The sequence below is a fragment of the Festucalex cinctus genome, chromosome 1, assembly GCF_051991245.1.
Source record: "Festucalex cinctus isolate MCC-2025b chromosome 1, RoL_Fcin_1.0, whole genome shotgun sequence".
Lineage (NCBI taxonomy): Eukaryota > Metazoa > Chordata > Actinopteri > Syngnathiformes > Syngnathidae > Festucalex > Festucalex cinctus.
Window position 1 is genome coordinate 35,511,022 of NC_135411.1, and position 17,814 is coordinate 35,528,835.

Genomic DNA, 17,814 nt, shown 5'->3' on the forward strand with positions numbered 1-17,814 from the left:
ATCAATTGTTTGTTGAAGGGTGGGGGGACCGGAAAACTATAAAGCTACTGTTTGGGGGGTGACCGGAACCCTATGTTTGTTAAAGGGGGTGGGGGGACCGGAAAACATTTGTTTGATGTTGTGGGAAGCAGAGCGGAATGTTATCAATCATTTTTGACAGGAGCTGGCTTCCGGCCTCTGATTGGTTGAGAAGGTGGCAATTGGGTAGGGGCTTAATTCAAAATAACGGCTTCTGATTGGCTAAGAAAGCGGAAGGGGGCGGGGCTTACTTCAAAGGGCTAGGATATGAATGGTTTTATTGGGGGGGCAATAAAGTTTTATTGGGGGGTGCAATAAATCATTGTTTTATTGGGGTCATAAATCACTTTTTGACATTTGCTGAAGTATACCTATATATATCGCGGTGATTATTTTGCCGTGACTGGCAACTGGCCGCCAGGTGGTCTCGGCGAGACGGCTTGCACATTGCGACCGCGCAGTGGCCTAAATGTGGCTATTTGTGTTATTCATAACCGCTTGTAAATGTGTACAAGCATTCACAGCAAATCAGATTCATTCACGGCAAAATAACGCTCGCGGGAGAGTTGTCGGTTACAGCAAACTAACGCTACAACATAGTCTCTGTAGTAACGTTATGCTACTTTTTCTTATGGTAAAACGTTAGCGCTACTTTTCCACATATTAAAATAGTTCTAAAATGTGTAAAATACATGTCTGCCTGGCTCAAATTGGTACGGTTGTACCACACTGCTTTTGCTCGCCATGGCCAGTCGTTTCCATTCACAACATTAGCACATGGCTAGCGCAGCTAAAAATCACAGCCCCTTCAAGAGAGGCGGGTATAGCCTAGGTGTGGCCTGGCGCAGCTATTTACATAAAAGTGACACACTCCTAAAACAGGCTGTTTGGAACAGATCGGTTTTGTTTTTGTTTTTTTGGCTGATTTGGGGACAGCAAAAATATTAGATCCAAGGTCAATTTTGCCGAATGCATGTCACAAACATGTCTTTTACACATTTGACAACTATTTTAGTATGTGGAAACGTTGAATAACATGGGCCTTTTAAGTCAAATTAAAGTGTAAGTAATAGAAAATAACTAGCAACACAAAGTGCAATGATGAAAAAAGAACCATGCAGTGTTCCGTACATCAAAATCCTGACTTCTGGCAGTACATATTCATTTAATGATAGTGCTAATGTTTAATATACAAGCAGCTCTGAGAGGACCTCTTTCCCCATAAAAAAAGAAATTATCATTAGCTGTGTACACTTATAAATCTGTATTACTGAACTTCAAACTGCTACAATGACGACCAAACTTGTAAACAGTAGTGACCAAAGACATTAGCGGGTATGCCTTCATTGCTGCAGTTCTATCCGATATTTGTTCAATGATTAGTGTTAAAGTGTTGGCTGACCATGCAAGCTAGCATATTGTACTTTGAAAGTGGGTGAAAGTGGCTAGAATTTATTGCCGGAACTCCCTGCCATAAAGTTCGCCGCACGGCCAGAATTTTGTATTTATTTATTTATTTATTTGGTGTCATACCTCCTCAAACCACCGAAATGCAAAGAAAGCTGCTTGGCACAGACATACCGACACTATAACGCACATTAAAACACAACAGGCCCTACACATGCATTAGGCTACTGAATTACACTTATTGTAACATGATTGTAAAAAGGCTTACGTGAGAAACTTATTTTGATTAAAAATTTATTCTTTTCAATGATGTGCAAAGTAACAGTTAAGAAAAACACAGACGTGCGTACATCGATGTGACTCGTCAGATACACAGAGAACGGGAGCTGGTGGACAGAACTCGCTCCAAAAGCGTCCTCCGTTTCTCCCCACACACTTTTGCGCCTGTCCTTGCCAAATTGTCAATATGCGATTGTGCCGCCGAAACGCTCCCCGCGACATAGTAGTTTACTTTCTTGTTGTGTAGCAGCCTGGCAGGTTATTTAACGTGAGGTTTGGACAGTGGTCGTCATATTTCGGGACCGAAGCACCGTTCCGGTCCCGAATCTTTTATCAGAAAATAGTACCAGACGGTTCCGACCCTGCTTGCCCCCAAATGGTGATTATGTGATTGACAGCCTTTCATCTCGTCAAGTTCTATTTTTTTCCCTGAAATTTCCTGCCCTTTACTAGTTATTTTTGCAAGTCTTTCTCATATTCATGTATTATCTAAACCAACTGTTATTCCCAGCGTCATTGGGAAATGGGAAAGGGTGTCGAATGTTGTGTAGCTTCATATGAGCCACGGGTGCTGCTGCATCTGCTCCAGTGTGGCCCGCTTCTCCGGATCCAAATTCAAGCATTTCCACAAGAAATCTTCGCATTCTGATATGAGAGTAAGTGGCGTAAGATACAATTGTTTTCAGCAACATAGAAGGAACAAGAATGACCATATACCGTAACCGTATCTTACCTTCAGATAGAACCCGATTCAATCTTAGCATCTGGGAAAGGAACATGACTGTGTCAAACCGCTTAGATCCAGCCATCAACTCAAAAAGAAGTGCGCCCAGATGCCACACAGTGGTCGGACCGGCAGTGTATGTTCGCCTTAGAACGTACTCTGGAGGAGCATAACATAAAGTGCCTACAAGGACCAGGCACATGAAGGTCTGACTAAATCTACACATATCACTGGGTGCTTTAAAAAAACAGGAATCAGGCGTCCTACCATTATAGTCCTGGTAAGGCTCGTTGCTTGCAAAGCAGCTACATCCAAAATCAATGATTCTCACACGCGGAACACTGGAAGTGGCCTCCAAAAGAATGTTTTCTTGCTTTAAATCTCGATGGAAAACATCCACAGCATGCATGTTGATTGCTGCAACAACCAGCTGCTTCATAATGTTCTGAGAAGAGGATACATAGATGAAGTTATGTGTTGATACTCAAAAGCAGAACTGACAAATCCAGTCTTCTCATATTAAATTATTTTCGTTTGGTTCGGGGGTTGAGTGACCCCCAAAAGGGGGGAATATTTTAGGGAAAGAAGGTATTCTTAACTTCGGTTCACTTAGAAGAGGTCATGAAACCACTATTTTATAACTGCTATGAAACATTTTTTCATGAATTGCCTCAAGGATGATGGTCGCCTTTGTTCATGGGATACTACCGTCACTTGAGATCATATAAAAACAGCATTTTGAATAAACAAATCCCTTCCTCACTCTCACAATCACCGTGTCCTGTGAGTTTATTTTTTAGTAATACCACAAGGAACGGATGCTCAAAAAACTGAACTGACAAATTTCAATCATTGTACAGTATGTGTGATCCAAGTATTTTTAGTACCTTTGCCTCACACTCCGGCAGGGCGCCAATCCTACATCTTGTAACGTAAGTGAACAGGTCTACAGACGGGACTGGCCTCTCCATGACCAGTACAATCTCGTGCTCCAGATCATATTTGTTCAACAAAGACACAACTGCAGACTTCCCATCAGAGTTCTTTTTGATTGATGCTTGTAGCATGAGCAATGCTTCAATGGGGAAGTCCTTCTTCAATCCATTGATGTTCTATCGGATTTAAAAAAAAAAAAAAAAAAAAAAAAAAAGTTCGAGGGAAAATGTTCAGTGAGATTTCAGTTCTACTATTTTTTCTGATTACCACTGTGACCTCTCGTAACCCAAGTGTGATCTTTATTTCAGGGCTTTTACCGAATCCCTTCCATTCATGGTCACTAACAAATGACGCTAGACTTTAAAGTGTTTACCACAAATTTTCTTAATGTAAACCTGTTTACCTCCTTTACCTCCACCCACTCAACTCTATTCTTGTGGTAAGACCTGACACTCTGATAACGGAAAACTTCCAATTGGCCTCTGCCCAGATGTTAGAAACAAAACACTGTCAATTTGTTCTTACAATAAGATTACATGAGAGACTGCCAGTCACGTGACCTTTGACAGGTGTCTAATCCCACAACAAGCCCCCTTAGTGGACTTCCCTTTAATTTGTCTTTGTCTAAAAACTGTAATGTCTAGTTGGATTAGATTCATATTGTCCTAGGTTTTATGTTGAAGTTTAAAAAAAAATATCTATATATATCGCCCGTGTCAGTGAAGTTAGATAACACACTCACCAATGGGACACTTTTGACCTTTTTGGGTATGTATTTAATTGCCACCTATGGGATAGAGTGATCGATATTTGGTTATCAAAGCAAACAATTATTTTTTTTGATGGAGGCACAATGAAGACTTACCGGAAAACAATCACTTTTCCTGTAACCAGCATAAACAGATCCGAAGCCTCCTTCGCCAAGCTTATTAACCTGCTGATATTTCTGTACAAACAAGGCTACAAAGACACAAGCACTGTTAGTTTGTTGACCAAGACATTGGTTCAAGTAAACCAGACTTGACCAAAAAATAATTGAAGAATTCCTCCATTATTTGTTGTGTGTGTCTCCTTTTGGCAACGAAATGAATGAAAATGAGAATTTAGAGTTTACCTCGATTGGTTGCAACCTGTTGCGAGGTTGATAAGCCTTTGAACGTGGGTGGAATGTTGCTGCTCCTGTTATTCAAAGTCATCTCGTCAGGACTGGGCTCTTTTGTGGTCTCCCCAAAAAAGACCACAGATAGCTCAGTGGGTACTTTACTCGCCTTCTTTGAGAGGGTCTCTGGTGTTGAGTTATACTTTGGTTTGGTTTCCTTTGTTGGCATGGTTTTCACAGGCCCATCAGTTGTTTTGCCCCTCAGTTTTTTTGCAAGGGGGTGTCGTCTTTTCCCCAACCTTCTTTTTGTCCTTTCTTTCGACAACTTAGTGGATTCACTTTTCTTCATGAGAGTCTCTGGTTTAGTGATACACTTTCTCTTGGTAGCTTTAGGTGATGCGGTTTTCCCGAGTCCTTCACTCGGTTTGCTTGGCTTTTTCCCAAAGGGTCCTAGTTCAGTGTTGGATTTTCTCCTTGTCCTTGTCAGCTGCGCATCCTTTTTAGAGCCCTCAGGTTGTTTAGCCTTGTTCTGTGCAAGAGTCTCTGGTTTTCTGCTAGACTTTCTCCTGTTATCTTTAGAAGGCACAGATATGAAAGACTCCCCAATTTGTTTACCCTTCAGTTTCTTTGTGGGGGTCTTTGTTTTTTGGCTGGACTTTCTACTGCTCCCTTTAGTCAACACAGCCTTTACAGTCCCCTGGGTTGGTTTTCCTCTCTGCTTTGTTGTGGGTCTCTCTGTTTCTTTGGTGGACTTCCCCCTGGTCCTTTTAACCGTCTTCAAGCACTCTTCAGATGGTTTACCACTCTGCTTTATTTTACTGGACTCTGGTTCAAAATTAGTTATTCTCCTTTTTTGTTTAGCCTTCTTGGATTCATCAGACTTGTTTGTAAGAGTCACTGATCTTGTGTTGAACTTCCTCGTGGTCACCTTGGACTGTATATCCTTCCCAGACCCATCAGGTTGTTCGCCTCTCTGCCTTCTTGTGAGGATCTCTGTCGTCGTGTTCAACTTTCTCCTTGTCCCTCTCGCTGGTACGGCATGGACAGACATGTGAAGACTGTGCCAGTGCTGCTTTTTTGTGAGACGCTGTGATTTAGCATCTTCTGGTTCACTGGTATTTGGGATGATGTCACGACACCTCTTTGGGGGTTGGGTGCCATTATTGCTAGCCTTTCTTTTTCGTGTCCACACAACACAATCTTCCACAAAGGAGGCAATTTCTCTGGTTTCTATAATTGACAAGTAAGTAATCATCAAATTGTGTGTGATGCAAAATACTAGAAGACTGACAGTCATGGAAGGAAGGTGCAATTTAATGTTAGGGTCATGGAAAGCAAATTGGCATCAATATTAATTGATCTAACACTGTGTTATTCTATTCAGTTGTATTCTATTCACTGTGAATGTTTATTTAGCAGAAATGGTTAACTAACTGCTGAGATTGGCTGGCAACCAGTTCAGGGTGTACCCCGCCTGCTGCCCAAAGCCGGCTGGGATAGGCTCCAGCACCCCCGCGACCCTTGTGAGGAGCAAGCGATTAAGGAAATGGATGGATGGATGGATAGATAGTTAACTGTCACTGTACTCGATAACGTACGCCACTCTTATGATCCGCATTTTGCCGATTTGGTTTTAGTTAGATTTTGGTTGTCATGTTTTTCCTTGTGTCCCCGTTCTCATTGTCTGTCTAGTCACGTTTTATCATGTCCACCTGTGCTTGTCATCCCTAGTGTCATCCAATCAGCCCCCCTCAGCCACGTGTGTCATGTCCAGGTGTTTTCTCGTCTAAGTTGTTAGTGCTTATATTTAGTTCCCAGCTTTCTGCAATTCTTATTTGTTCATTGTCCACTCTGGTCCTTGTCACATCTTGCTGTTAGTTTGGTGTCTGTATCCCAGTCAAGTCTTTTTTTTTTTTTTTTGTGTTAGATTTAGTATTTTAAACTCCTGTTGTTTTTAATCTTCTTTTTTCTTTTTTTCTTTTTTTAAACATCCAAGTACCGGTACCTTGTTTTGCCTTTTCATTTAAATTAAATTACTTGTCTTGACCCTGTTCCTGTCTCCATGCCTTTCTTCCCCGCATTTTGTTCCACTACAACACGAAGCCTTCCAGGAAATGTGCGTTCAATTACACTTAATGAAAATATGCATAGTATTTGTCTCATGTCCTTATGCATTCACCATACAGAGAAATGACGGGATAGACAAAATATGACACACTTAACTTTGTATGTAATAATACCGTTAAAACCATTAAATGTCAAGGAATTCATTATTTATAGTAATTTCTCTTGGAAAAATGTAACAATTGGCAATAGCGGACTTACAGCATTAACTAACCTCTAATAAATAGTGTTTCCTTACAAGGTGTAGCAACGCACCTGAGTGACTGTCAGAGGACTCAGCCTCTAAGAGTTGAAGCCTGTCATCATCCATGTTGTTTCATGGTGCATGCATAGAGAGGATAACTTTTAAGTGTCAAAAGTCTCATCAGCTTCCAAAACTTTGTGTAAAATAATAGTGTGCACTGATTAACGAAGTTCAGGAGTCCATTCTTTAGCGTCAACACAATAACATCAATGTCAGCACAAGTACAGGGTGATGTCATCAAAGGCAAATAAAGTAGCTTGCTAATTACCCTGGCTTAAACCCACTGATGACAACATAAAGAATGATGAATTTTTGAGAAGTTACATAAGTCATCGAATCGGAAAGTCTCTCAAAATTGTAGAAGCTGTTAATCCTGGCACTCACCTAACAGTTTCAACAAATAAAGACATCCATTAAGGAGTTCCTTATTTTTTCTAAATGTTATGTGTGGATTGTGGTTATCTGATTTACAACCCCCACACCTCTTTAAAAAAATAAATAAAAAAATAAAAAAATCTTGTTTCACATAAGATCAAGAACCAACATGATTTTAACTCCTACAAGATTGGTGAGATTAACGAAGGTAAAACTGTTGCATGTTCTTTTCTCATACAATTCAATGTGACTATTTCTGGAGTATGTGACAAATGGATAAGTAGTTTCACAACTATTGGAAGTGATTCAATAAGTGCAGTAAATAATTTTCTTTTGCCTAAGATAAAGATTATATGCCTGTAAATATTGGTTGTCTGTCTACATGTGGTGGTGCACCATTTGTGTTCAAATATCTTTTAGCCCGTCTATGGTGATTGGCATTATCTGTTAGCATTAAGTTATGTGTACAGTATGTTATATTTTGTGTTTTTATTAGTACTGCCCAAGTTAAAGTATTAACACATTAATTAATCACAAAAAATTGTACTCATGTATTAACGCAGTCATAGTCATTGCTAGGCTAGCAAGCTTTAATTGGTGTCTCTTTTATTGAGGGGTACTTGAAAATCGTGCACAATAAGATTGCAGCTCTAAAGCTGACTAACCTGCTTGCTCTTTGAAGTTAATTGTCTTCAATTGACTTTTTTTCTCCTTCTGATGTGAGCGCATGCACGGATATGGGAAGAATGGGGGATGGGGTGAGAGTTTGCATTGTCATTGTTTTTGCTCAGTGATCAGGGCAATGCATGGCATTGCTTACATTTTGGGCAATAAACATAACTACATGCATTCAAGTAAAGCATTTAATAAATATGACATTCAAAAAAATTGCTCATTTAAAAAATATTGGGGTCTTTTTTTTTTCTTTTTTTTTTTTAGTTATTTTAAAGGTACACTCAGTATTATACAGTGGCATCTAGTGGTGAAATAAAAAGTCATTCATTAAAAAAAAACAAATGTTTGTGTTAGTCGTAAGTAAAAAGATGTGTTGTATTGCATAAACATACTTTTTAAAAATATAACGGTAAGTATATAAATCACTAATTATTTTACATGACCGCGCCACACCTGCTAGTGTCCGCCATGTTTCGCCGCCATCTTTCTGCTACGGGTGCCGTCAACGACAAATTTCAGCGCTCCATTTCTTAACGCGTTTTTGGAACGCCTTTGCAGACGCACTTCCGGTTTGTATGGCGACCGCATGTACACGAAGAAGAAGAGTTTCCGGTCCCCGAAGAGAGCATTATCAAGCATCACAATTGCTTTGGGAATTTATTTTATTTCAGCGCGACAAAACAAGAGTTTATATTGTAGCCGCATTTGCCAGATGGAGAGAAATGAGGAACAGACTAGGTTTGGGACGTGCCGGTGCCTTCGACTGCTTTCTACTTGACCGGTAAGTAAGAGTACATTTGTGTTTACGTTTTGAGAGCGAGAGAAAAAGTATACACCGTACTAATTAATACGATGTTCGTACCTTTGTTTTACGATCACTGTAGCTGTTGATTAGCAACTCCGCACCACTCGAACGATTTCGTTATGAAGCTACTTGCTTTGAAAAAAAAAAAAAAGATTCCCGCTGGCACGTTATATTTAGAGTAAATGCGTAAGTTATTGTGTAATGTAATGTAACTGTGATTTCGGAGGTATATTTGCCCATAACTTCAATGGAGAATCTAAAGCATACTGTATTAGTGGAGGAGTTGAAAATTATTATTTTCGTTGTGGTTGGTGAAAATAGTGTTCTCGAAATTAATTTTCGGCAGGGAATAACTTTCTGGACTTAAATGCTGGCTGTACCGTAAGCACTGCTAGAGTCTGAACTCTCTCACTCAAGTGTGTACTGGTCCATTGTGTAATTGGGTGCACAAGAATTTACAGGCTGCTACGTTTTCCACGGAAACTCGACAAGCAAGCAGCCTTTGCATATTCTATGCAGTCAAGTTACTTTTATCTAGCTAATACAATGTTTTGGGCCCAAAAACTAAAGATCTTACCTCTATTTTGGGGGCTTTGTTGGAAAGTTGGTGACATATAGTAGTATCAATTATTTTATTTTATAATTTTGTTTTTGTTTGTGTCACACTAGATCAACAGCCAAACTTGAGGGGTTCCAGAACCATATTCTGATGTATACAAGCATTCATGCACCGTTTAAATACATCAACGACCTGCAAGAAAAAAAAAACATCAAGGGGAGAGTCAGCAGCCAAATTGGAATGCCCCGAGTGAGGACACTTGAATGGAGGACCCCAGAAGGCTTCGGTGTTGTACCACCAGTATCTCCACCTACCATATCTGAGCTGCAACAAACTGAAGTCAGCCGACGTCTTGGTATGTCATTTACATATGGACGGCATTGCACACTACATGAACTTTTTGTGTGAAGCAATACGGAATGGTCACATGTACAAGCACCACTTGTTTTACACAGGACCTGCTGACCAGGTGTCTGAAGCCATGGAGTGACTCCTCCCTCACTTTCCTCAGCAAGCCTTTGAAGAATATGATATCATCGTTGGTGGGAACATGCCCTCACTCCATAACATGTACTTGTGCAGTCAAGGAGCATGTCAAACTTAATAAAACCAGCAAACATTGAAGTGACTTCATTTTTACTGCAGTCTGTTCACACAATCAATGGACAAGCCTTCCTTAATTTTGCCCCAATATCATCATAGAGTAGGCGAAAAGTAGTGTTACAGATCATACTATGTGTTCGGGAGAGTTTGAGGAATGTTGCAATGTTAATGGGGGACAATGTCAGCACACACACACACAAAAACCCCCCAAAAAACATCATGGTATTGAGGTAATCAGATATTTTAGCTGTGTACAACACATACCTGCTCTGTAACACTACTTTTGGCCCAAACCTGTATGTCTTTTTTCCATATTTTGAAATGCACAGCGTATTGGTAAATTTCTGGAACAACTGCAATTCATGTAGCTTATTATATTCTAACAGCATTTTTTTTTTTTTTTTTTTTTTAGTTAATATGTTCATTTCATGTAGACTTTTATTTTACTTTATTTTATTTATTCATTTTCATGTACTGTACCTTACATTCATTGGCCAATGAAGAATTCCTTGTCATTGCAAGCATTTATAATAATTCTCCAGGCTTTTGATGTTTTACATTTCTGGTCATGTAAAATAGTGTTAGGTTAGGTGTCGAATGAACACTGCATGTTGACGCCAAAGGAAATAGTATTTTTTTAGTTATTTTAAATGTACAAATTAACACACAACAACAATATACAAGTTATACAAACTACAACAACAAGTGTCAGACATGGACTAATTATATGCCAGGTAAAAAACCTTTGTATTGTCCTCGAGGATCTGGGAAAGTGTCACTTATTTGCTACAAGTCCACCAAGGTGCTGCAGTCTGGGATCCAGGTACAGGAAATCATGGTGGTGCTGATGTGTCAGCAATGTGTCAAAAAGTATTTCTTGGTGTCAGTCTATCAGCTGGACTTGGATATCTTCATGTTCCTCCATGGTCATTTCCTGTACGAGTCTCTGCAAGAAGGTAACAATTGTATGTCAGATGAGGTACCAAACAATGAACTGAAAGTCACTGAGCCAATGAAGTACATTATTACATGAGCAAGACTATTTGTGAAAGCCATGTAAATTCCTGCACATCGAAGTACAAGGAAGCTGTTGTATCTTCAATCAAAACTAATTAAGTTGCTTAGTGATATTTATTAGGTAAAATTGTTCAACATGGTGACAAATCGATATCTGAGTAAAGGGTTTCAAATGTTTTTGTAAGCAGCACTTTTCTGAGTGGTTAGTAGCAACAAGACACGGGGGAATTACGAGTCTGAGTTGCAGATGTGTAGTTCAGTTAACACCATTATTTTTGTACGATATACTAAATTCAGCAAACGATGTAATTAAATACCACATATTCCAAGCAAAGGTATGTTTTGAGCCATTCACATGCATGCTCGAATGGAATTATTTTTCCATGATGACATAATTGTACGTTACGAGACACCGCGTTCTCTTCCTCGTCGTCTCCCTCGCCCTCTTTGAGATGGTCCACATGTCTATAAAACATATAACATAACTGTGTGTTCTCTGTTGCTGTCATGTTTTGGTTTGGTGGGGGTGGGTTTTTGTTGTCTTTTGGTGTTTTTGGTCATTTGTCATTTGTCATGTGTTCCTTGTTTCTTCCCTTGTCCCGTTATGACAAACCACGTCCACCTGAGTGTGTCTTCCCTTCCCAGTGTATCCACCAATCAGCTTCCCTTGCCACTTGTGTCTTGCCCAGCTGTGTCTAGTCATTGTCATTAGCCTGTGTGTATTTAGTCACCTGTTTTCCGTTCGGTTCTTGTGGAGTCATAGTACCTGTTGTGCCTGTTGTTGTCCCTGTGTTCCATGCCATGCCTTGTGTGTTTTCGACCTTGTTGTTTTAGTCACAGAGTACCTTGTTTGCCTTTTTGTTAATTAAACCCCTTTTTTTTTACCTGCATCCCTGCCTTACCCTGTTTTTGTTGCCCCCTGCATTTGGGTCCTGCCACCAACACCCCCACTTCCGTGACAGAATGACTCCACCAGAACTGGACCCAGCGGGGGCAATGGCGGAATGGGAGCCCTGGGAGAAGGAGGGGCTTGAGGCCTGCGACCGAGCCATTGCCGGGCTTAAAAAGGTACTGGCTTTGGTCCGTGGCGTCGGTAGTGACGGGTCAGACAGGCCTCAAGTCCCTGAACCTCGTCTGCTGCAGCCTCTCGCTCCTGAACCTTGTCTGCTGCAGCCTCTCGCTCCGGAACCTTGTCTGCTGCCGCCGCAGCCCCTGGCCGCTTCGCCTGGGCCGCTGCCGCCGCAGCCCCTGGCCGCTTCGCCTGGGCCGCTACCTCCTGTTGCTCGTCAGGTGGCGCATGGATTGCGGCCGCCACCGCCTGCACCAGTTCCGGCGGCGCCCGGCCAGCGGCCGCCATCGCCTGCACCAGTTCCGGCGGCGCTCGGCCAGCGGCCGCCATCGCCTGCACCAATTCCGGCGGCGCCCGGCCAGCGGCCGCCATCGCCTGCACCAGTTCCGGCGGCGCCCGGCCAGCGGCCGCCATCGCCTGCACAAGTTCCGGCGGCGCCCGGCCAGCGGCCGCCTCCTGCTCCTCATCTGGCGGCGAACACCCCGCCGCCACCTCGGCTCCTTGTCGGGCGTCGAGGACGCCCTCCTGACTGGCCCCGCTGGGACTCTCTTGTCGGGCGTCGAGGACGCCCTCCTGAACTGCTTTTTGTCTGGGACGGATGGGTGGGCCGTGTTCCCACCTCCGTGCCCCCTTCCGCCCGCCCTTGTGTTTGGACTTATGTTGGACGTCTGGAAGCCGTCCCTTGAGGGGGGGGGTTATGTCATGTTTTGGTTTGGTGGGGGTGGGTTTTTGTTGTCTTTTGGTTTTTTTGGTCATTTGTCATGTGTTCCTTGTTTCTTCCCTTGTCCCGTTATGTCAAACCACGTCCACCTGAGTGTGTCTTCCCTTCCCAGTGTATCCACCAATCAGCTTCCCTTGCCACTTGTGTCTTGCCCAGCTGTGTCTAGTCATTGTCATTAGCCTGTGTGTATTTAGTCACCTGTTTTCCGTTCGGTTCTTGTGGAGTCATAGTACCTGTTGTGCCTGTTGTTGTCCCTGTGTTCCATGCCATGCCTTGTGTGTTTTCGACCTTGTTGTTTTAGTCACAGAGTACCTTGGTTGCCTTTTTGTTAATTAAACCCCTTTTTTTTTACCTGCATCCCTGCCTTGCCCTGTTTTTGTTGCCCCCTGCATTTGGGTCCTGCCACCAACACCCCCACCCCCGTGACAGTTGCATAGTTTAGTTGCACTAACAAATATGAACATAGATAGCCATTATCATTAGCTGACGTACAGTATTTCCTAACAATGCCGACAAAAATATTAATTCTGAAATTAAATGACGAAATCACAAATATTAGGGATCTGTACAGTATGTCTAACAAATGCAATTCACTTACGTCATCACTCGAGGGAATACCAGAAGTTGTTTGCGTTCTGTTCCGGTGAAATTGGTGGTAGGCTGTTGAAGTAGGGTCTCTCTGGGACGCCGTAGTTCGTGTGCTTAAAATCATTGCATTATCTTGTTTGACCGATAGATGGCGGTCGTGAGCTACACACTGGGGCTTTAAATTATGCAAGTAATTCACCGATTATAAAGAGAGGAGGATGAGAGTGCCGCAATGGATCAAAAAAGATATCCTCATAACATCAAAATGTAGAAAGAATTAACACATGCTCTAAAAATTTGGCACCAAAAAAAATAATTCAAAATGTTTATTTCATTCTTTAAAAAAAGAAATGAAAGGGGACAGAAATGTCAAAGTTTTTAGTTGTGTAAATATTGGATTAGTGCGGTCTCTGTATCCACATCCAAACACGATACGAATAGCACATTTCTGTAAAAGTGTAGTTATAAAAGTGTGTTCAGTGTAGTTTTTGCAGGGACACTCCCGCACTTCAATGCAATAGGTCACGTATAGAACAATCAATGAATTATATAACAATAACAAAGCATTCTTGTGCATGATTCTTCCTGATGATGGTGATTTAAAAAAAAAAACTTTTATATTCAGTTATTAATCATAATTAATCAAAAGTCTAAGATGTGATTAATCTGATTAAAAAAAATGTATATCATTTGACAGCTCTATCCCTAGCTAGTCTAGCTCTAGTTTCTTTTAGCTGGACCGTAAATTTCAAATCAGAGTGACAAGAAAAAGCTTAAAGCCTCTTTTTGTTGAAGAATTGTTCACTCTCTGCCAAACCGCTGCTCGTCCACTGAGTTGCATTAACTTCCCCGTTGTTCCGATTATTGGTTCATTCAGTGAGAGCTGTCAAACAAATCTTTTTTTATGCTGGCAAAGAGAAACTACAAGCTGCTCAGTCGATTTTATCATGAGTGCTACCAAGAAATTAATAATAGGGCCGTATAGCAGAGCAAGATAGCTAAAGATTTTTTTTAAAAACACCTTATCCACAATAATTGTAAAAGTTTTGGTCAAAAAGTGTGATTTGTACAGTTATTCACACTCAGTTGAGGCATGAGGAAGACAGCACTGTTGTAAAACGAACATAGATCATGTAGCAGCCTCATCTAAACATTTATGTCTGCATGGTACAAAAACCTAGTGTATATATAGACGTAGAAACACATTCCCTTGTGTCCGTTGTCTGAGTCATCCCCTGACAAAAAAAAGTATGTTTACTAAATGATGACCACAGTGACATGAGGGCAGGATAACTTTCTGTAGCCTTGCCTGCCCCGTAACCACTGGCCATTGCATAACGTTAGGGCTGTTTGGGTTCACTCAAGAACACACGCAGTGGACAAGCCAAACAAGAATGGCACAAAGGGGGAGATAAATCATAGTTTAAAAAAAAAAATAAAAATGCAACGTTGACTGTGACCTTGCCTTAAAGCTCCTGAAAATTGCTGGCATTTCAGATCAATTAGATTCAGATTTTCTTACCATCTTTTATGTATTCTATACATTCTTCATCCTATGATATAGGCGCTCAGTTCAGAAGTGCTTAATATGAAATTTGAAAGTAACAGCAAAGTCAGCAGTGTACATATTGCAGCAGTTAGCACTTTTGTTGTTATTTCTCCCGGGTAGAGTGGAAGATCAATGGGCCGATGGTGCGTTGGGAAGTCAACTTCAAATATTTATTGACGCTTACCCGAGTTGACCAGGTGATATGGGTTCACTACACTTTGTTAATAATGGAAAACTTTAAGGAAGTGTGAAGTCATGGTGAAAAGAAGTCTACGCTTTCTTTTGGTAGGTTTGGCACTTAATGTCACAGGACAAAATATTCTGTGGGTTGTGAAAGATTGGTCAAAATGCTATAAAAGAAAAGGAAACATGGGGAACTCTGCTGATAGACAGACAAGACAAACACCAAAATATTGAGAGATGCAATTAAATACAAACTTGCTTGCAAGGAGGCAGTTGAAATACAAGCTGATGACTGCTCTAACATGTATCTATTTCTCCTGAGGCGAGCTCATAAAAGTACATATATGAACAATTGCTTCCACAAAGATGAAAACATTGCATTGATATTTGATTCACAGAAATGATCATAAAAAAAAATGGCTAATGTCCAATTTAACCGCTCGAGTTGGAGCTTCATACATTAATTAGAGTTAAAGAAGAAAAAAAAAAAAAAAGACACCTTGTCATCAATAGCCTGCTGACAATATCACGGTTTTGTCAAGATTTGATTTATTAAAACAAAGTAGCCATCTGTTTTCTCAGTTGGGTTGTAACAAGTTGCTACTCCAAACAAAATGAAAAAGCAAGTTGACTTCTTACACTTGTGGTCACCTGTGGAAAAGAAAATGTGAAGCGAGAATAGCACTTAGAGACCGCTAATCTCCACCAAGTTTGAATCAAAAGTGTAGGGGGGGAAAAAAAATGTGGATTTTTTTTTTCCATCTGTGTGTGTTTGTTCACATTGTGTTGGTGTTACCCAACAGTCGTGTCTGTGTTCTGACAAAAACAAGGCAGTAAATAGCAATGAATGGCTTTTTGGTCATACAGTTTTTTTTTTTTCATCTTCCAAGTAAGTGACACCAACAACTACTGACAACGATAACTCACCTGTCCAATTTCATGCGTGGCGCAGGTAAAAAATAATTTTTTTCCATTGGTAGTGACATGAGGAAAATGAAGAAAAAAATGAAGGAATGTACTCTGTCAGAAAGTCCTAATTGTAGTAAGGTGGACAGTGTTTTTTTTTTTTTTAATTGAACAGCAACAGCAATATGTTATTTTGCAGCAGAACTTTTGTTAGTTTATTAGTGTTAAAAGAAACAAAAAGTGAGATTTGCATTATATGTGCTATTCTTCATCCTTGGTTGAGACTCGAGCAGCTATGATGCAACAATGATGTAAGGGCATCATCATTTTACAGCGTCTTCTTAAACAGGATTGTCCTGATGACATTAGCAGACGCTGATGTCATCCCCTGGCCCATCAGATTGCACTGATGTCATTGCATATTTCTGATCTAATACAAGGTAGATGCATCTTGAATGGAAGAGCCATTTTCATTGAGAAAATAAAAACACACAAAAACTATGGGTAGGATATTGTCTACACTAGAATAATTTTATTTTATGTATTTTGATGTTTAACAGTGTCGCTGCAGTACATCGCAGTCGTGATCTAAAAATGCAGAATAGCCATGTGTTTTAGTCAGTAGCCTTAATCATGTAAGTTTGTTTAAGTCTTGATTTATTTGGTACCACCCCCCCTAAAAAAAAAAAAAATGTGATCGTGAGCCATCATTTCAAATGCAAAACACTTGATTACATATTTGATTGAAAACAAAATCATATTAAAAAAAAACACATGCTATTTCGCACAGGTGTGTACATGGCAGCAATCAGCATATCGACGGGTACTAAATGAAGTGCAATATCAGTTGCACTTTGCATCTCCACCCACAGAAACAAATGATTTTTACATAATACGGTATACGCTACTAAATGATGCCATATCTCAAGTGTGCAATCAGATTACTGTGATGTTTTTCACATACAGGTCATGGGCCCTAAAAAAGCACCACGAACTGCAATCATGGGCCATGTATAAAATGAGAATGTTTCTGCCTCATATTGCATAGAATGTCATGTTCCTAAATCCTAAACGGCTGTATTAGACATTTTTTTTTTTTTTTTTTTTATGGGAAAAAGGGTTTTACAAAATAAATGAATACACAATCCTAAATGACTATATTAGATATTTTGAATGGATTTTTTTTAATGGGAAAAGCATTTTACAAAATAAATGAAGACACAGTAACTATGTCTTATTTTTTTTTTTTTTCGATCCGTGGCTCAAATCCGTGATCCGTTCCGAACTGTGACTTTTGTGATCCGTTGCACCACTAGTGATGTATGATTGACAAGGTTATTATAGTCAACAAACTACTACAATAACTCAAACTAAAAATGAAAAAAGATTTTTAACGGAAAAAAATAAAAATGAAAATATTGATCAAGAGTTTTACAAAACCAATCGTCGCATTAGTGTCATGCTTTCTACTGCAGCGTTATCATAGAAAACAGTGAGCAGTTCTGCCATCAATAGGCAATTATTCTACTTCAATTAAACATGACTCATTTGCCTCTATGATCAATAATGATCATTTGTCTAATCACAGGAAATGTTTCATCAGGGACAAGCGGGGGCGTCGCAGCTATAATTAAACCTCACCTCGTCTGGAGGTAAAAAGAAAAGAAAAAAAACAGGGCGACACACTCTCACTCCCTAACCTTCTCCTTCCTGGGCAGCATGTGCATCAGTAGCCTAATTATGGACCTGCAGGATGAAAAGTCCTGCCCAACAAGACAACACGTCCCACAAGCGCACTGGCACTATAATGAGGAGCGAAACGTCTGCCTCCTTATGCAGCTTGATGAGCTGCCGCAAACTTTGTGTGTTTGTGTTGTCTTCTATTTGTGCGCCTGCCACCTCTCTTTACGTCTGGCTGTTTGCAACCATAGCC

General features: G+C 40.6%; 1 protein-coding gene and 1 long non-coding RNA gene across 2 annotated transcripts; one reads left to right on the top strand and one right to left on the bottom strand.

Annotated features, from left to right (window-relative positions):
- Positions 1 to 1,781: 1,781 nt before the first annotated feature.
- On the bottom strand, positions 1,782 to 5,587 carry LOC144025079 (uncharacterized). The gene is made up of 6 exons (XM_077531088.1): positions 4,479 to 5,587; positions 4,230 to 4,324; positions 4,107 to 4,151; positions 2,696 to 2,873; positions 2,438 to 2,611; positions 1,782 to 2,349 (listed from the first exon to the last, which is right to left on the bottom strand). Exons 1-6 carry the CDS (start codon positions 5,512 to 5,514, stop codon positions 2,258 to 2,260), a joined length of 1,620 nt encoding a protein of 539 aa, XP_077387214.1. The 5' UTR covers positions 5,515 to 5,587; the 3' UTR covers positions 1,782 to 2,257.
- Positions 5,588 to 8,218: 2,631 nt separating this feature from the next.
- On the top strand, positions 8,219 to 9,872 carry LOC144025234 (uncharacterized). The gene is made up of 3 exons (XR_013284828.1): positions 8,219 to 8,662; positions 9,356 to 9,600; positions 9,701 to 9,872. It is a non-coding gene; the product is annotated as an uncharacterized LOC144025234 (long non-coding RNA).
- Positions 9,873 to 17,814: the final 7,942 nt, after the last annotated feature.

Coding starts and splice junctions, on each gene's coding strand:
- LOC144025079 (XM_077531088.1), bottom strand. CDS start 5,514: ATGTCTGTCCATGCCGTACCAGCGAGAGGGACAAGGAGAAAGTTGAAC. Junction 2,874..4,106: donor AGGTCAAAAGTGTCCCATTG/GTGAGTGTGTTA, acceptor TCCTCTTCTCAG/AACATTATGAAGCAGCTGGT. Junction 2,612..2,695: donor GCCTTACCAGGACTATAATG/GTAGGACGCCTG, acceptor TGGTCCTTGTAG/GCACTTTATGTTATGCTCCT.